This window comes from Lithobates pipiens, unplaced genomic scaffold, assembly GCF_037356315.1.
Source record: "Lithobates pipiens isolate NorthernLeopardFrog02 unplaced genomic scaffold, aLitPip1_a1.2 Scaffold_19, whole genome shotgun sequence".
Lineage (NCBI taxonomy): Eukaryota > Metazoa > Chordata > Amphibia > Anura > Ranidae > Lithobates > Lithobates pipiens.
The window spans coordinates 386,540,784-386,561,880 of record NW_027507764.1 but is presented as its reverse complement, the minus strand read 5'-3'; the positions used below and the strand labels follow the sequence as shown (position 1 = coordinate 386,561,880).

The 21,097-nt window shown below is 42.6% G+C and overlaps 1 protein-coding gene across 2 annotated transcripts in view; it reads right to left on the bottom strand.

Moving 5' to 3' along the window:
* Positions 1-21,097, bottom strand: part of DIPK1C (divergent protein kinase domain 1C) — a 128,200-nt gene that overhangs the window by 15,943 nt on the left and 91,160 nt on the right. Inside the window, exon 3 of one of the 2 annotated variants that reach the window (XM_077492364.1) lies at positions 2,671-2,835. The exons of the other annotated variant lie outside the window; for it this stretch is intronic. Within the exon in view, the coding sequence (XP_077348490.1) occupies positions 2,671-2,835 (165 nt within the window). The remainder of the gene's footprint in view (positions 1-2,670; positions 2,836-21,097) is intronic. 2 annotated transcript variants of the gene reach the window in all.

The window sequence follows — 21,097 nt, the reverse complement described above, 5'->3', positions numbered from 1 at the left end:
TACATATAGTGTGTGTGTATATATATACAGTATATATATATATATATATATATATATATATATATATATATATATATATATATATATATATATATATATATATACTGTATATACACACACACACACATATATATATATATATATATATATATATATATACAGTGGGGACAGAAAGTATTCAGACCCCTTTAAATTTTTCACTCTTTGTTATATTGCAGCCATTTGCTAAAATCACTTAAGTACATTTTTTTTCCTCATTAATGTACACACAGCGCCCCATATTGACACAAAAATACAGAATTGTTGACATTTTTGCAGATTTATTAAAAAAGAAAAACTGAAATATCGCATGGTCCTAAGTATTCAGACCCTTTGCTGTGACGCTCATATATTCAACTCAGGTGAAGTCCATTTCTTCTGATCATCCTTGAGATGGTTCTATACCTTCATTTGAGTCCAGCTGTGTTTGATTATACTGATTGGACTTGATTAGTAAAGCCACACACTGGTCTATATAAGACCTTACAGCTCACAGTGCATGTCAGAGCAAATGAGAATCATGAGGTCAAAGGAAATGCCTGAAGAGCTCAGAGACAGAATTGCTCATGTTAATGTGCTAGAAAGGGAAATACCTTTTGGACATTATTTCCCCTTTAAATGGCTTTGTACTGTTTTATTAAAAGTACAAAAAAATCAAGGCACTATAAAGATGAAATAGGATGAAATTAGATAAAATTAGGAATAAGATTTTTTAATGAGTAACATGCTTCACAGAAGTGTACATATAGTGTGTGTGTATATATATACAGTATATATATATATATATATATATATACTGTATATACACACACACACACATATATATATATATATATATATATATATATATATATACAGTGGGGACAGAAAGTATTCAGACCCCTTTAAATTTTTCACTCTTTGTTATATTGCAGCCATTTGCTAAAATCACTTAAGTACATTTTTTTTCCTCATTAATGTACACACAGCGCCCCATATTGACACAAAAATACAGAATTGTTGACATTTTTGCAGATTTATTAAAAAAGAAAAACTGAAATATCGCATGGTCCTAAGTATTCAGACCCTTTGCTGTGACGCTCATATATTCAACTCAGGTGAAGTCCATTTCTTCTGATCATCCTTGAGATGGTTCTATACCTTCATTTGAGTCCAGCTGTGTTTGATTATACTGATTGGACTTGATTAGTAAAGCCACACACTGGTCTATATAAGACCTTACAGCTCACAGTGCATGTCAGAGCAAATGAGAATCATGAGGTCAAAGGAAATGCCTGAAGAGCTCAGAGACAGAATTGTGGCAAGGCACAGATCTGACCAAGGTTACAAAAACATTTCTGCTGCACTTAAGGTTCCTAAGAGCACAGTGGCCTCCATAATCCTTAAATGGAAGATGTTTGGGATGACCAGAACCCTTCTTAGAGCTTGCTGTCCAGCCAAACTGAGCTATCGGGGGAGAAGAGCCTTGGTGACAGAGGTAAAGAACCCAAAGATCACTGTGGCTGAGCTCCAGAGATGCAGTCGGGAGATGGGAGAAAGTTGTAGAAAGTCAACCATCACTGCAACCCTCCACCAGTCGGGGCTTTATGGCAGAGTGGCCCGACGGAAGCCTCTCCTCAGTGCAAGACACATGAAAGCCTGTATGGAGTTTGCTAAAAACGACCTGAAGGACTCCAAGATGGTGAGAAATAAGATTCTCTGGTCTGCTGAGACCAAGATAGAACTTTTTGGCCTTAATTCTGAGCGGTATGTGTGGAGAAAACCACTGCTCATCACCCGTCCAATACAGTCCCAACAGTGAAGCATGGTGGTGACAGCATCATGCTGTGGGGGTGTTTTTCACCTGCAGGGACACGATGACTGGTTGCAATCGAGGGAAAGGTGAATGCGGCCAAGTACAGGGATATCCTGGATGAAAACCTTCTCTAGAGTGCTCAGGACCTCAGACTGGGCTGAAGGTTTACCTTCCAACAAGACAATGACCCTAAGCACACAGCTAAAATAATGAAGGAGTGGCTTCACAAGCCCTGACTTAAACCCAATTGGGCATCTGTGGAGAGACCTAAAAATGGCTGTCCACCAACGTTTACCCTCCAACCTGACAAAACTGAAGAGGATCTGCAGGGAGGAATGGCAGAGGATCCCCAAATCCAGGTGTGAAAAACTTGTTGCGTCTTTGCCAAAAAGACTCATGGCTGTATTAAATCAAAAGGGTGCTTCTACTAAATACTGAGCAAAGGGTCTGAATACTTAGGACCATGTCATATTTCAGTTTTTCTTTTTTAATAAATCTGCAAACAATTTCAACAATTCTGTGTTTTTCTGTCAATATGGGGTGCTGTATGTACATTAATGAGAAAAACAAAGGAACTTAAATGATTTTAGCAAATGGCTGCAATATAACAAAGAGTGAAAAATGTAAGGGGGTCTGAATACTTTCCGTCCCCACTGTATATATATATATATATATATATATATATATATATATATATATATATATATATATTTATATATATATATATATATTTATATTTATACATATATAGTATGTTAATGTTATGTTAATGTTCATGACTCAAAACAATAATTTGTATTGCAAAGCACATCAGTACTTGCATAACCGTCACTTACTTGCAGATTGTTATTCTCTCTCTGTGCTCCACACGTGTATGTCTTTAAATCACATGTTGAAAAACAGTCAAAGAAGTTGCAGTCCTTATCAGATTGACATTTTTGTTCCAGTATGTTACGCATTTTGGGCTCAAAAAAAGCCATATCCATATCGATGGCAACTACCTGCAACCAATAAAATTACATAAAACAGGAGAAGCATAGTTAAATAAATTTATATGTAACATGTCACCTTCTATTACCAAGCTCCAGGCATGTTTTCTGCAGGAACATCTGCTGCGCAATATAAAAGGATTATTGTGTTCTAAATGTTCTGCTAAATAGGTGAGATCAATCTTGGCTTTACAAAGGAGTAGCTTAAGTGTGCCCATTCATTCAGTGTACAAATGTAAAAGGGAAAATGCCTAATGTACTTAGCGAGTAAGTGAATATATGGGTGTTAATAGTATATATATATATATATATATATATATATATATATATATATATATATATATATTGTGGCAGCACGCAGGTAAAATCACCTGGTTGTAATCAGGATGGGAAATATGTGTGTCCTAGATTCAGGCTTTATGCAGACTTTTACAATTAGAGGGGAAGATTTAATGAGCCCAGCTGTAGTAAGTGGGCTCATTAAGACCTCTACAAAAAACCCCAGCATGCATAGGGAGATGCTCCATCCTGGAACCAGTTTTGTGTGTATAGACTGGGGAGTCTGAGATCTGTTCTGTGCGGTGAGTTAACGCCTGTGTGGCAAACCCCTACAATAGAGACAGGGACTGGGCAGCACAAGGCTGCACCCAGTTGTTAGACAGGGAGTCTACGTGTGTAGTTAGAGGTCAAGCTGACCAGGATTTATTTTCTTGTTTTATTTTGTTTGGCTGTTATATGTATCACTGCATGTAGCCTAAATAAACCGGATCTTTTATTTTTTGCACCTACACCACTGTCTGCTGTGCCTGACTTTGTGTTGTGAACCCATCCAGGGGGTCACACACACCCGCTACCGAGCGAACCCCCTCACAGTTGGTGGAGAATGCGGGCAGTTTTTTTCTTTCTTTTTTTTTTTTTGTTGTTAAGGCCAGCATGGAGGAGATACTGAGACAGCTGGCTCTAGCAAATGCAAACCAGCAGCAAACAAATGCAGCTTTACAAAAGAGCCTTGCAGCTCAACAACAAGCCCAGCAGCAGGCAAATGCAAATCAGCAGCAGACAAATGCAACTTTGCAGCAGAGTTTGGAAGCCCAGCAGCAGGCAAATGCAAATCAGCAGCAGACAAATGCAACTTTGCAGCAGAGTTTGGAAGCTCAGCAACAAGCCCAGCAGCGATCTGAAGCCCGCTTCATAGACCTGTTGCAGAAGCAAGAGCAGAATTTTCAACAGCAAATAGAGACATTGATACAGCAACGTCCGCAGACCAATGAAGCAAGTGGGTACAATAATACCGCAACCTTTGGTGTGAGCCGTTTACTGACAAAAATGACTGGAGAGGATGATCCGGAGGTGTTTTTGACCACATTTGAAAGGACTGCTGAAAGGGAAAAGTGGCCTAAGGAGCAATGGGCTGGACTGGTGGCCCCTCTGTTAACTGGGGAATCGCAGAAAGCTTATTATGACCTAGAGCCTGACCAAGCAAAAGACTATGTGGTGCTTAAAGCAGAAATATTTGCACGGCTGGGTGTCACCCTGGCAGTCCGGGCTCAGCGTGTGCATAACTGGACTTTTCAGGTTGGAAAACCTCCCAGGTCTCAAATGTATGATCTCATTCACCTGAGCAGGAAGTGGCTGCAGCCAGAGATTTTGACCGCACCAAACATTGTGGAACGTGTGGTTATGGATCGTTTCCTGAGAGCTCTTCCTACTGCCATCCAAAAATGGGTAAGCCATGGAGACCCAGAAAATGCAGATAAACTTGTGGATCTGGTTGAGAGGTACTTGGCTACAGAGAACTTGACCACCTCTTCCAGGGACTCACGGACTTTCCCCCCTAGGACCAGATCATCCCCAGTGGCGGGTAAGATGACTCCAAGGGGTGAGGGTGGAGAGAGTGAGAGGGTGGGAGTTCTACCTAAGGTCTGGCGGGAGCAGCCCAGGAAGCCCATGCTGCAAGAGGCAGCAAAAAAAATTATTTGCTACCGCTGCCGGCAAGAGGGACATATTGCAGCCAATTGCCCAGTTGTGGATGAGCCTATGCAATGTGACTTTATAAGGGAGAGACGTCAGTCGCTGTTTGCGACAGTTGCATGCACTGCCATTCGGGGACCTGAGAAACATTTATGTAAAATGTGTATTAATGGTAGACATGTTGATGTGTTGCTAGATTCAGGTAGCCTGGTAACATTGATAAAAGCTGAATTAGTTACTACAGAGGTCTCTGGGAAGAACAGGGTGGCTGTTATTTGTGTGCATGGGGACACCCGAGAGTATCCTGTAACTTCAGTGTTTTTTGAGACCCCCAAAGGTAACCTCTCTCCATCAGGTGGGGTTAGTGTCTCAGTTACCACATGATGCTATTGTGGGAAGGGATTTTCCAAAATTCTGGGAACTCTGGGATTGTCCTGAGGCCCCTATAAACCAGGAAGATGACCAGAATTCCTCTGGGAGTGGTGAGGACTCTCCTGAATTTCCCTTGTCGGTATTGGCGGGGGAAACTCGAGAAACTGGGGAGGAGCCAACATCCTCAGATGAAAACATGCCGTCTGTGGAGTTTTCGGATCTTGAGGTTCACAGGGAAAATTTTGCCACAGAACAGTTAAAAGACCCCACCCTAATAAAGGCACGGGAAAATGTGGTGAAAATAGATGGCGAGTTAGTGAACCCAGATAAGACTTGCCCTTATCCTTACTTCACTATGGAAAGGGACCTGCTATATCGAGTGGCTCAAAGGGCAGAAGAAACCATTGAGCAACTTGTAGTCCCCAAACCTTACAGGAAGTTGGTGTTAGAATTGGCTCATGGACACATTCTGGGAGGTCATCTGGGGACAGAGAAAACCAGAGAGAGGGTATTGCAGAGATTCTATTGGCCTGGGGTCATGAAGGAAATAGAAAAGTATTGTTCCTCCTGCCCTGTGTGTCAGAAGTCGGCACCTATGCCACATTTCCGTAACCCACTGGTACCTCTTCCTATCATTGAGGTCCCCTTTGAGAGGATCGCAATGGATTTGGTAGGTCCGATAATGAAGTCTGCTAGGGGGCATCAGTACATTTTGGTTATATTGGACTATGCCACCCGTTATCCGGAAGCAATTCCTCTCCGAAATACCTCGGCCAAAACCATAGCCAAAGAGCTATCCCTTGTTTTTAGCCGCGTGGGTATTTGTAAGGAACTGCTTACGGACCAAGGTACACCCTTTATGTCCCGGGTTATGAAAGAATTATGCAAGTTGTACAAAGTGAAGCAATTGCGTACATCTGTGTATCACCCCCAAACAGATGGGTTGGTTGAAAGATTCAACAAAACCCTAAAACAAATGTTAAAGAAGGTGGTGGATAGAGATGGAAAGAATTGGGATTGTCTAATACCCTATCTGATGTTTGCCATTAGGGAGGTACCCCAATCCTCTACGGGTTTCTCACCCTTCGAGTTGCTCTATGGGAGACACCCAAGAGGGCTGCTGGATATCGCCAAGGAAACTTGGGAAAATGAGAGTTCTCCTCACAGGAGTGTGATTGAGCATGTCGCCCTGATGCAAGATAGAATTGCACAGGTAATGCCAATTGTAAAGGAACATTTATCCCAAGCGCAGTTAGCACAGCAGAGAGTGTACAACCGTGGGGCCAAGACACGTACTTTTTCCCCGGGGGATAGGGTCTTGGTGCTAGTCCCTACAGTTGAAAGCAAATTTCTGGCCAAATGGCAAGGTCCATATGAAGTAATTGAAAAAATTAGTGAGGTGAACTACAGGGTTAGACAGCCAGGAAGGCAAAAGCCGGAGCAGATCTATCACGTCAATCTGCTGAAAGCCTGGAGGGATAGGGAATCCCTAGTCGCAGAGACTTTGTCACAAGTACAGCCTGATTGCTTAGTTCCTGAGGTTGGAATAGCAGACACCTTATCGAAACCCCAACAACAGGAGGTTAAAGAGTTTGTACTTCGTAACAAAGAGATTTTCTCTGAGCTTCCGGGACAAACATCTGGCGTAAAGCATGACATTATCACCCCGCCAGGAGAAAGGGTAAAACTAAAACCTTATAGAATACCAGAGGCCCGACGGGAGGCAATACGTGGGGAGGTTCAAAGGATGCTGGAATTGGGTGTGATAGAGGAGTCCCAGAGTGACTGGTCCAGTCCTATTGTACTAGTGCCCAAACCTGATGGGAGCTGGCGGTTTTGTAACGATTTTAGACAATTAAATAAAGTTACAAAATTTGACACCTACCCCATGCCACGTATAGATGAGTTGGTTGACCGGCTGGGAACAGCCCGATATATGACAACTCTTGATCTCACCAAAGGGTATTGGCAAATTCCCCTGGCCGAGTCGGCCAAGGAGAAAACTGCGTTTGTAACCCCAGATGGGGCATTCCAATATAAGAGAATGCCGTTTGGGTTACAGAATGCACCGGCAACATTCCAGCGGAAAATGGATAAGATTCTGAGGCCCCATCATAAATATGCTGCAGCTTACCTGGATGATGTGATTATCCATAGCACAGACTGGGTCTCACATTTGCCAAAAGTACAAGCAGTCCTAGACTCTATCCGGGAAGCTGGGTTTACGGCCAATCCAAAGAAGTGTACCATTGGACAGGAGGAGGCCAAATATCTTGGGTACACTATTGGGAGGGGGGTGATAAAACCCCAAGTCAATAAAGTCGAGGCCATACAGAGTTGGCCACGTCCCAACAGCAAGAAACAGGTACGAGCCTTTCTGGGAATCGCTGGCTATTATCGACGATTCATTCCCCATTTTGCTTCTCAGGCTGTGCCCCTCACCAACCTGACAAAAGGGAAAGAGTCGGTTATGGTTAAATGGTCCCCAGAGGCTGAGGAAGCATTTCAGTCCTTAAAAACAGCCTTATGTAGCCAGCCAGTGTTGTACTCACCAGACTTCTCTAAGGACTTTGTTGTACAAACTGATGCATCAGACGTTGGGTTAGGAGCAGTGTTATCCCAGGTCTGGAACGGGGAAGAGCACCCAGTCATTTACCTCAGCAGGAAGTTAAAGTCCCATGAGGTAAATTACTCCACAATTGAGAAGGAATGTTTAGCAGTGAAGTGGGCTCTAGATTCCCTTCGGTACTATCTGCTAGGTAGGCACTTTGACCTGGTGACCGATCACGCTCCTTTAAAGTGGATGGCTCAAAACAAGGAGACCAATAGAAGGGTAAATAGGTGGTTCCTGGCCCTACAGGAATTTAACTTTACAGTTAAGCATCGCCCTGGTGTTAAAATGGGGAATGTGGATGCTTTGTCTCGGATACATGCGTGTCTGGCTGCTTGTGTTACAACCCCAAGGTTGAAACAAGAGGGGGGGGTATGTGGCAGCACGCAGGTAAAATCACCTGGTTGTATTCAGGATGGGAAATATGTGTGTCCTAGATTCAGGCTTTATGCAGACTTTTACAATTAGAGGGGAAGATTTAATGAGCCCAGCTGTAGTAAGTGGGCTCATTAAGACCTCTACAAAAAACCCGAGCATGCATAGGGAGATGCTCCATCCTGGAACCAGTTTTGTGTGTATAGACTGGGGAGTCTGAGATCTGTTCTGTGCGGTGAGTTAACGCCTGTGTGGCAAACCCCTACAATAGAGACAGGGACTGGGCAGCACAAGGCTGCACCCAGTTGTTAGACAGGGAGTCTACGTGTGTAGTTAGAGGTCAAGCTGACCAGGATTTATTTTCTTGTTTTATTTTGTTTGGCTGTTATATGTATCACTGCATGTAGCCTAAATAAACCGGATCTTTTATTTTTTGCACCTACACCACTGTCTGCTGTGCCTGACTTTGTGTTGTGAACCCATCCAGGGGGTCACACACACCCGCTACCGAGCGAACCCCCTCACAATATATATATATATATATATATATATACAGTGGTGTGAAAAAGTGCTTGCCCCCTTCCTCATTTCCTGTTCCTTTGCATGTTTGTCACACTTAAGTGTTTCGGAACATCAAACCAATTTAAACAATAGTCAAGGACAACACAAGTAAACACAAAATGCAATTTGTAAATGAAGGTGTTTATTATTAAAGGTGAAAAAAAATCCAAACCATCATGGCCCTGTGTGAAAAAGTGATTGCCCCCTAAACCTAATAACTGGTTGGGCCACCCTTAGCAGCAACAACTGCAACCAAGCGTTTGCGATAACGTGCAATGAGGCTTTTACAGCGTCCTGGAGGAATTTAGGCCCACTCATCTTTGCAGAATTGTCCTAATTCAGTTACATTAGAGGGTTTTCGAGCATGAACGGCCTTTTTAAGGTCATACCACAACATCTCAATAGGATTCAGGTCAGGACTTTGGCTAGGCCACTCCAAAGTCTTCATTTTGTTTTTCTTCAGCCATTCGGTGGTGGACTTGCTGGTGTGTTTAGGATCATTGTCCTGCTGCAGAACCCAAGTTCGTTTCAGCTTGAGTACACGAACAGATGGTCGGACATTCTCCTTCAGGATCTCTTGGTAGACAGCAGAATTCATAGTTCCTTTTATCACGGCAAGTCTTCCAGGTCCTGAAGCAGCAAAACAGCCCCAGACCATCACACTACCAACGCCATATTTTACTGTTGGTATAATGTTCTTTTTATGAAATGCAGTGTTCCTTCTACGCCAGATATACTTGGACACACACCTTCCAACGAGTTCCACTTTTGTCTCATCGGTCCACAGAATGTTGTCCCAAAAGTCTTGGGGATCATCAAGATGTGTTGTGGAGAAATTGAGACGAGCTTTGATGTTCTTTTTGCTCAGCAGTGGTTTTCTCCTTGGAACTCTGCCATGCAGGCCATTTTTGCCCAGTCTTTTCCTGATGGTGGAGGCATGAACGCTGACCTTAACTGAGGCAAGTGAGGCCTGCAGTTCCTTGGACGTTGTTGTGGGGTCTTTTGTGACCTCTTGGATGAGTCGTCGCTGCGCTCTTGGGGTAATTTTGGGCGGCCGGCCACTCCTGGGAAGGTTCACCACTGTTCCATGTCTTCGCCATTTGTGGATAATGGCTCTCACCGTGGTTCGCTGGATTCCCAAAGCTTTGGAAATGGCTTTATAACCCTTTCCAGACTGATAGATCTCAATTACTTTCTTTCTCAATTGTTCCTGAATTTCTTTGGGTCTCGGCATGATGTGTAGCTTTTAAGGATCTTCTGGTGGACCTTACTGTGTCAAGCAGCTCCTATTTAAGTGATGCCTTGATTGTGAACAGGTGTGGCAATAATCAGGCCTGGGTGTGGCTAGAGAAATTGAACTCAGGAGTGGAAAACCACAGTTATAGTATGTTTTAACAAGGGGGGCAATCACTTTTTCACACAGGGCCATGATGGTTTGGATTTTTTTTCACCTTTAATAATAAACACCTTCATTTACAAATTGCATTTTGTGTTTACTTGTGTTGTCCTTGACTATTGTTTAAATTGGTTTGATGTTCCGAAACACTTAAGTGTGACAAACATGCAAAGGAACAGGAAATGAGGAAGGGGCAAACACTTTTTCACACCACTGTATATATATATATATATATAGTATAAATATATATAGTATAGTAAGGAGTAACTGAGGATGCAGGTGTGAGGGAAGTTTGGGTGGCAGAATGAGGGTTGTGGGTTACTATTAATCACTGGTGAGTGGTTCATTAATACGGGGAGTCATGAGCGGTCAAGTTAGAAAGCGTATCATTTAGGGGCTAAAATCATTAATGGTCATCAGTTGAGAGTACCCACAGATACAAGTGAACTTTTGCCAGGTTGTTTTGATAACCCTTTTGGCATTGTTCAAATGTATGTAGGTTTTCCCCCATGCCTTCTGCCTAAGCTTGCTTGGGTATACAGTTGATGGATTTACTGACTTACCTTGAGCTAGTCATCAAGAGCAGATCTCCCCCTACTCTCCCCATGGGCACAAACCTGAAAGTTTCCACAGTGCATAACATTTGTATGTTGGGGGAGTCATTAGCAGGGCAAGTCTACGTAACACCTATATTGATCATATCAAAAAATAAAAGGCTCCCAAGACTATTTTCCTATTAGAGTGTGAAAGCTGAACTCTGGGTTAAGTAAAAGTTACCTCTGCCGAGAGGAATTCCTCTTCACTGCAAAAACGAAATACTCACTTTTGTATAGGGAGAACAGAAAAATAAGTTTTACTTATCTTATTGCTCACACCCGCAAAAGAGTTGGCTATTGGAGGAGCACGGGACAAGATCAGTAAAACCGCTTTTTAAATATCCTTAGACAAAGCTGTTTATTTAAAACAGAGTATTGACCCTTGCAGTGTGGGTGGAGCACCACTGCAAGAGTATTTTTTTATTTTGCCCAGAGTTTTCAAGACCTCAAGATACAGTATGTACCAATATTCTTTTAAATCATTTTAACAATATCTTTAGCTACTAGGTACACAAAGAGAAAGTAGAATTTGTACCCAAATGCAAGCTTCTGACAGCATTAGAAAAGCGCTTGACCTAATACATCACTAAAACAAATCAAAGCTAGCCTTAATTATACTAGAATTTGATATACAAAAAAGACTCCTGAGAGCCTCTCCTGGCCCTACATGTTGGCAATATCAAACAAATTTGGCATACAGAGAAAATGTACTTAATCCCAAAAATATCAAAATCTTTCTAGATCCCACCCTACCCCGTATCTTTTTAACATGGAGCAGTGTATTGCTGTCCAATTTTGCTCTCTTTGTAAAACCTTAGCACTTTATGCAAAACAGCTGATAGCCAACAACTATTCTAACCTGGACCTGTCTACCAGTAACAAAGCATATGCGGCCAGGTTGAGTTGCTTTAGATAGGAAGCCAAGAGTTAGGCTCAAGAACCAGACTGAGAAAAGCAAAGAAGCAGCAAGGCACAATTGAGTCTACCAGCTTATAGTGCAAAGCACAGCTGTTTCATTACTATTTGATTCCTACCTTAACAATAAATAAGGCAGTTTATTAGGTCAGCTACATCTTTAATTACTTTTTAATCATTGGGCTTCATTTGTACTTGAACTTCAGCTTAATGGTAGGTCTGCATTTGCTTGGAGTTAAAATAAACCTGGACGAGCGGAGGTACCTAAAGTTTAAATCTGCAAATCAAATTTTTTTGTGTAAAAGTCATGCTTAGCCTTCTTGTACCTTCCTACTGGCCCTATAATGTGATTGGCTAGGGAGGTGTAAGGGGTGGGGCCAGGTTAGATTCCCCTGTAAAAGGTCCATATTGTATAACTTAAGCAACCTTATTTCTGAATATACTCAATGTCCGAGCAAAGTTATGAATGCAGTTGCGTGAAGTGTTTAAAATAGGAGTGTGCAGTCCAATAAGCACCTTGGGTAAACCTAGTGCAGTCAGCAAATCAGCACTCAGTAACATACTTGGCTTGATATACCTCTCCCCTTCTCTCCAATACAAGTCTGTGTGAGGGCACTCGTGTGAGGGGTGTGGCTGTTACTCAGCTATACCACCACAGAGCAACGTAATATAACAGGAAGCAAAGTTTCCATGGAAAAAAAAAATGGTGTTTAAAACATTACCAGTCAAAAATGTGTTACAAATCATAACATGTGGGGTACAAAACTATAAAGAGATACAAAAATTATGAGACTTTAGGCTTTATTAATAAATGTATTTATTTATTTTGTATGCTACGGTCACTAAAGGAAACCTCTGCTTAAAGTGATTCTAAAGGCAGAAGGTTTTTATATATTAATGTAGGGCTGAAACAACTAATTGATTAATCGTTAACGAATCGATTATGAAATTAATCGATTACTATTTTCATAATCGATTAATCGGCCAGTAACATAATGGGGTTAAAAAAAAAAGAGCCCTTTATAGTAGAAAAAGAGCAAATAATCGCTAATGTAAATATTACTTTCACTGTTCTACAGTAAAAAAATGAATCCCTTACAGTAGTGATTATCTGCTTTTTTCTACTTTAAAGGGCTCATTTCTTTTAACCCCATTATGTTACTAAACGTCTTAGATCTGGTTCACATCTATGTGTTTATTGGTGCTTTTTGCAGAAATACACTAAAGTTCATTTACATGGTTTCCTATGGGAAACGTTCACATCTGAAAGGGTCAGGGACTTTTAACGCAAAATGGTTCTTTATTTGTTCAATATACTTCAATGGAGAAGCTGGAGAAAAGCATGTAATGCATTTTTGCTGCAATTTGTGTTTTTTAATCCGCCCAAAGAAAAGGCAAAAATGCAAATTGCCGTAAAATCACGTGCGCAAAAATAAAAAACGCACAGCAAAAGCACTGCAGAAACAGATTAAAAGCAAACTGCATAGGTGTTTACGGAGCCTTATGCTGGCCACGCAGATCAGTTTTCAGATGAGAATATTCAGACGAAAAATCTTTGTACATTCGCTGAATGAAAGAATTTTGTTTGAAATTTTCACTTGTTTTTAACATTCTGTTTTTAAAATGAATGTAATTTCTGAACGAAAACCACAAACACTGTCTGAAAATTCCTTTGACTAAGAAGTTTTCTATTATTTCTAAATTTTCCTGTCACTGTGACTGAAAATGGACGTCAATTTGACCCACTTTTTTTTTTTAAAGGTTATTAACCGATTAATCGATTAATCAAAACAATAATTGCCCAACTAATCGATTATGAAAATAATCGTTAGTTGCAGCCCTATATTAATGCATTCTTTGCATTAAGATAAAAAAACTTTCTGTGTGCAGCAGCCACCCTTCAGCCCCCCTAATACTTACCTTTGATCCAGTGATGTTGCTCGAGAGCTGTCTCGTCTCATGATCGTGTGCCCTCATAGCAAGCTGCTTGCTGTGTGGGCACTCGGCAGGAGGGAGGGGTCGGGAGCTCCAGCGAGGGACCCAAGAAGAGGAGGATCTGGGCTGCACTGAGCAAAACCATTGCACAGAGCAGGTAAGTATAACATGTTTGTTATTTTTAAACAGAAAGAAACAAGACCAGTGGCGGAACTACCGCCATAGCGACCCATGCAGGCGCTATGGGGCCCGCAGTTGCGTGGGGCCCGCAAGTGGCATACTAACTGGGGGTGGGGGGTGGTCCGCACTGGGTGGCACACGCTGCGGGGATGTCAGACGGCGTATGAAACAGTGACAATGGGCAGACTTGGTAGCAGCAGTGGCAATGTGTGCAGGGAGATCCCAGCTCAGGTGGACTGAACCATCAGGCATAAATATAGGGATGTCGGCTGTACTTGACACAATGCTGTGCATTACGTTCTAACAGCCCAGCGAGTACAACTCCCCCCCACCCCCTCCACATAAATGGAAGAGGCTGCATCGGCTCTGCTCCCTCTCTCCCTCCCCTCTGTGTCCATCCAAGCTCCGTGCAGCCGTGTGCTGTGTCTGAAAGGAATGTGGGGGCGGGAGCGTTTACAAAAGTAGCCGACAGCTACAGAAGCTAGTGTGAACATCCTGGGAACATCCAAGTGAGTTTGCAGCACTATCACTGTGTGTGGACTCTGCCCTCTCTCTCCCAAATCTTTCTCTCCCCCTCTTTCCTCTGTTGTCCTTCAGCAGAATCTTTCATTAACTCTATCCAAAACATTTTCTTTTAACCAGCCGATACTAATAGATGGCCACATCATGTTCCTTTAGCCATGTTTTTCACTAGTGCAATCACAGACATTGCATGTGATTCGCACCACATTGCTGTGCAAATCACATGCAATGTCTGTGCAATGCAAGTTTAGCCATACAAACTGTATGGCTGAAATCATTGCATTCTCTCCAAAATGGTGCAGGACCCTTTTTTGGTCTGCACTGGAATCGGATCGCATGGGTGTTCACACCTATGCGATCCCATGCCTGCACCATTTCACAGTTCGCACTGTGATCTGCAAACTGATCTGGGGATGTGAGTAACTTTACATTGACCCCGTAGCAGCTTGCAAAGGGCAGTGTGAACCTCCAGAAAACGACATGCAATGCAGGAGTCCGCACTAGAATCACGCTGATTCCTGCATTGCATATATGTGAACCAGGACTCGAGTTGATTCACACTGATGCACTGTGGTTCAGTTGCAGTGATGGTGTATACAGATTTTTCCCGCATTTAACTCCATTTCCACTACAGTCCCACAGACTTCTATTAGGTTACACATTTTGACAACATTTTCTGAAAGCGCACCAAATGTCCGCTATACTGCAACTTTGGTGTGCTTTCAGAAAACACAGTAACATTATACAAACTAATAGAAGTCTGTGGGACTGCAGCTAAAAATGGGGATAAAATGCAGAAAAAACTGCGTGTACCCCAGAACTGCGAAAAACTCCAGGACAGCAATGTGAACTCAAAGGCTGCAGGGTGCTGAGTAATATAAAGGGGTCCAGAGATGCTGTGTAATGTAAAGGGGTCCAGAGGTGCAGGGTGCTGTGTAATGTAAAGGGGTCCAGAGGTGCAGGGTGCTGTGTAATGTAAAGGGGTCCAGATGTTCAGGGAGTTGTGTAATGTAAAGGGGTCTAGAGGTGCAGGGGTTCTGTAATGTAAAGGGGTGCAGGGGGTTGTGTAATGTAAAGGGGTCCAGTGGTGCAGGGGTTGGGTAATGTAAAGTGGTCCAGTGGTGCAGGGGGTTATTTGATGTAAAGGGGTCCAGAGGTGCAGGGGGGCTGTGTAATGTAAAGGGGTCCAGTTTTGGCGAGGGGGTACAAAGTAGTGACAAAGAGATATTGGGGGATGCAGAGGTATGCGGGGGCACAGGGGGTTGTTTTTACATTTTAAAGTGGGGGGTGCCAGATATAGGATCTGCCCTGGGTGCCAAATGCTCTAGGTACCCCCCCCCCCCAGGGCCCGGTGAGGATGAGGAATGTAAGTTTACTGTTAAGCCTCCCAGGCCCTGCGAGTCCGGCCATGTCTTGACACACGCAGCCGCATACAGCAGGAGCAGAGAGCAGAGTGGGTCAGGCAGAACGCTTGAGAGCGCCTGTGAAGGGACATCGTTTTCAGCACATGAGGAGGCTCTGGAGTCTGAACAGGAGGTAGGAAAGGAGTGGGAGACTATCATCTTTTTTTTGTGGGGGGGGAGGGCCCAGTACAACATTTTGCTATGGGGCCCTGTGATTTCTAGTTACGCCCCTGAACAAGACTATAATATCACTTTAAGCATTTAGTAACAGTCGTAAATCATATACGCAATAGAAATCTTCCAAGTCTTTGCCAGGTTCCCTTTAAACTGGTATAAATATGGAGGGAGATCTATACTAGTAATGGTATGTGAGTAAATGAAAAATATACACTTGGCTGGGTTGCACTGTTCAAGATGGGCAGCTGAAATTCCACAGTGTTGACACCATGTGAAGTCAACAGATTTTCCTCATGATGTAAGTCAAACTGGCTTCAGCTCCAGTTATCAAGTACACAGCGATTCCAACAATTTAGTTATACGTTGAAGAAGTGTGAAGAATCATTCACATACTGATATTCAGGACAACAAATGCATGTAATCTGCACACTGAACTTTATTCCTCTTTTCACAGCTGCAAGATAAAATTGCATAGCATTTAATGTGCTTGTTGCTGAGGTAAGCACACACAATAAAAACTGTATGTGTAGAGAAATTAGTATTGTCCAGCATAGTTCACCATATATAACCCTTCTGCGTAACACAGTACATTCTATATAGTGCTAGACAGACATTTGTGAGCGTTCAGGTCACTTGATTTTGCTTGACCTAAACTGTAAAACGCAAACTCGTACAGAGAGAAATATAGAGCTGTCATTGCTGAACTCCTTCTGGACAAACTAGTTACCTGGCTGCAGGGCCGCTGATAGAAATCATGGGGCCCCGTACAGCCTACCTGACGGGGCCCCCTTCAGCTCCACCCTGTTTTCTCCCCTGGTCCCTCCTCCAGCCCCACCCCTCCCCAGATGGTCAGAGACTGCAGATATAGTACAGGAGATGGTCAGAGACTGCAGACATTCCACAGGAGATGGTCAGAGACTTTAGACATGGTACAGGAGATGATCAGAGACTGCAGACATACTACAGGAGATGATCAGAGACTGCAGACATTCCACAGGAGATGATCAGAGACTGCAGACATACCACAGGAGATGGTCAGAGACTGCAGACATACCACAGGAGATGGTCAGAGACTGCAGACATAGTACAGGAGATGATCAGAGACTGTAGACATAGTAGAGGAGATGGTCAGAGACTGGATACATAGTACAGGAGATGATCAGAGACTGCAGACATAGTACAGGAGAGGGTCAGAGACTGCAGACATAGTACAGGAGATGGTCAGAGACTGCATACATACTATAGGAGATGATCAGAGACTGCAGACATAGTACAGGAGATGATCGGAGACTGCAGACATAGTACAGGAGATGATCAGAGACTGCAGACATGGTACAGGAGATGATCAGAGACTGCAGACATGGTACAGGAGATGATCAGAGACTGCAGACATGGTACAGGAGATGATCAGAGACTGCAGACATGGTACAGGAGATGATCAGAGACTGCAGACATGGTACAGGAGATGATCAGAGACTGCAGACATGGTACAGGAGATGATCAGAGACTGCAGACATAGTACAGGAGATGGTTAGGGATCGCAGACATGATTGATTCAGGAGACGGTCAGAGACTCCGTTTATGGCTGAACCCAGTGTACAAGTATATAGTATCACAGGGCTGATCCACTCTATTTAAACCACCTCTGCAAGATCAAGTCAGTGATTTTCCTTTGAAAGTACAACCAAGTGACAGAAGACAGCTTCACATACAATTTCCAAAATACTAATTTTCTTACAAACAGTGAACGGGTCAGGATTACTGAGGTGCAGTAACCAGTTAATGGGTCTGTGAAGCTTCTAGCCTGATTTAGAAGTAAATCCTTCTCCAAAAAAGAATTAAAATATCAAACAATCTGTGCAGCACACAGAGCTCTGGCTAAATAGTTGATTATAAGCTGAAATGGTTAAAAGCTGCTACAGAGTCTTCCAGGAATCTTATCAGTGTGATCAGACAATGTGCAGGTCAGGTTAGGCAGATAAAAAAAAAAGTAACCAGCAAGACAAGAGGGAGGGGAGGCTGAACGATAACCTGTACACTGGCTAATCCCACGGAAGACACTGCAGCCAGCCAGTTACGTGTAACTGTGCTCCAGACGATCCTGTTTCCTGCAGAACTTGTATTGCTGTAGTCATACCTCCTTGTGTCTCCCTCCTGGCTCTCCCCCATTCAGCCCCACTCCAGCATTGTTTACAGTTAAAGGTGAGCAGGCTGAAGAAGGGGAGGGCTACACTTTTTTTTTTTTTTATTAGTTACTATGCATTCTTTCATCCCTGTTTATATTGCCTGGGCCCCCCCTGGTGGCCAGGCCCGGTACAACAGGGCCAGTCTTACTGGCTTATCAGCGGCCCTGCCTGGCTGGCATCAATATCTTTTTCAAAAACAAGAATGCAGCCAGTGAACATAAGAAGAAAGGCAGAAGTCCTTATCCACTTACTTCAGATTAGTGATTCAGAAAATCTTAAACCCCCATTACTAGAGGGGTGCATTCTCCAAGCACACAGGCAGTGACATACTTTCTGATACTGAAAGTCTGTGAAAAGGCAAGCGCTATTTGTATTGTCATAGAACGTAATGTGTTTGTTGCCTGGGGTTACTATTTAAAGTGGAAAAAATGCTGTCACATAGAAAATGTAGCCATAACCAGTAAGCTTGCCACTTCAACTTGCTTACCCATAAATTCTGATTGGCCTATCACAATGAAGGTATGTCTCAATAGCCAATAGGAATGTGCAGGAGGTGGGCAAGTCCTAACACTACCAAGACGTGCAAGAGTTTTGCCCATGAGAACAGGAGGCAGGCACAGAATTGCTTTAACCCAACCCCCCCCCCCCCACCCCCACCTGATGGTTTTAAGAGGGCCTGTCTCTGCACCATGTATTTGTGGCCCCCTTCACCATCTAGGGTATCTTATATCCACCATACATGACTTTTTTCTCTTTGGTAGTCTATATCTATACCTATTTCCAGGCCCTCACACATATTCTCACCAATATATGTGTATACCACACACAGTTCATTATTTCTTGATCCCATTCCCAGTGCACCTATCAGATTTATATATATATATATATATATATATATATATATATATATATATATATATATATCCCTACATTTCCTTATTTTTCCAATACACATGACTTTGGATCATCATGTTGTTATTGCCTATACATGGAACATGTCCACCATTTGGCCCCCTCATCCCTATTTCTTAAATTACCACCATATTAATATCACCTTATGATCCCCCATGATGTGCTGAATGTCTAATACTTATATTAAGTCAAAATTTTATTTTTCCAATATATTCAATTTTATCACACATATTTTGTCATTGTTTTTATTTTATTTTAGTTTTAATTTTTATTGTTCTATTCCTCTATTTTTGTCCCATGGTTATTCCCATTCTCAATATGTATTACATTACATTGGTTATCATTGTTGTTTTTTATTATTTGTTATTCCCACTAGATATATATGGCCCCCACCTGCATGACCATATCATTCTTCACCAGTGTTCATCATCACCTGCTATTTGCCCCTATCACCACTAGATGGTGGACTCTATATATAGCATGTTTAATTCCTGAATACCCAGCTTGACAAAGGAGCGCACCTGTCCTTCCCACTGTCAGTGCGCAGGCTCACAAATGGCGTTGCAACACTTCTAGTTCCACAAGCGCCTCAGACTTCTCCTCTGTATTACCATCTGAGCCACAGAGTGTACAGAGCCGGCCGACGGCTCCCTATGGGTTCCTGAGTGACATAGTCTGTTGAACCAGCGAGTAAGGAGATGCACTGTTGCAGGACTTTCCTCATGCTGATCATTTTTAACCCCAATGTGAGTGTTTTTATTTATTGTACCATAAAGATTCTACTTTAGAAACTACGTTTTCATACTTAGAAGGCGCCTCTTTCTTTACCCTTTTTTCTACATGTTTTGGAGCGTGCTTCTGCTGTCCTGCAGAGTCCTGCCCTGAGGTATAGACTGATTCTTCTTCACCCCTGGATATCTTCATTCATCTTGCATGGTTTGTTCTCTCCCTTGATCCACACCCAATATAATATCACAGACTCAGGTTCTCTGGCATTATTTGAACTACAGTTTGCGCCAGAACCACTCCCATTTCCACAGAGTTGCTTTATTCCTACTCATTCTTTTGCCTTTATTGCTATTTTTCAACATGCTCTGTTGTTATCAAAAAACACACACCAACCATATCTCTGTGAAAGACAAAAGACAAAAGACGAGCATGTATCTGGTCTTGCGTTGTACATTGTGCCAACCACTGTGCCTCAATTGAACCAAAACAATGGGCCATAAAAAGTAAAAATGTAATAATCATTTTTTTTTATTTAAAAACCTTACATTAAATACCATAATCAACAAAAGTAGCCTATGTGCCCTTTGGGTTGGAGTAAGGTTCTAACAAAGTTGAATGCCGTGTTATGATTGTGGAATGTCAGCATGAAATCCATTCCACACTTGTGGAGGTGGAGGATCTGCTGTGTGACAGGAGCAGCCAATATAGTGCATTTCAGCAGCCGCAGTTCCTAATGGCATTGTGCTTATCTATGATCTATAATCAAATCTGTTTGTGCTGCAGAGCAAGAGGAAGAAGCCGCTGCTAGCTAATCCTATGTAACATTAAACATTTATTTAAAGTGGAATAAAAGCCTGACTATATATAGTCTTAAAGCCTACATTCCATGTTTAATGTCCCTTTAAGTAGTTTGTGTGGGCCAAGCTGACCCATACAAAGGATTCACTGCAGTACCTGTTGTACTTGCTGTGCGCACTGTATTAACTGTATGTAGCCTCAGCTACATACTTCCATCCCACTCTCGAAACAAAATAATGGTCAAGCTGAGCGCTGCTCAGCAGTTCATGGGAAGCTTTGTAGTAAATCCGCTTGTGCAGTAAAAACTTTGATTGGGCCAGCTTGCCCCAAAAAAAACTATTTCAAGGGACAATAAATGTAGAGTTAGGCTTTTAAAATTTTCCCTCCTCCCTTCTCCTAACTATCCTGCCTAACCTGTATAAAATGATCTGTATACTTACCTATTTTATTCTGCTCTGTTCCAGTCATGTCATCCTATAGCATTGTGTAAGGAAGCGCTCAACGACGACTGTAAATTCTGGAAGCAGTGACGTTAGCTATATGTGCCCTTAGCCCAGCTGTTGTAGGTTCTCCCTCCTCTCCCCTGCAGCCACTGCTCCCTGAGAGCTGGAGCTGCAGGATTAAATGACCAGACA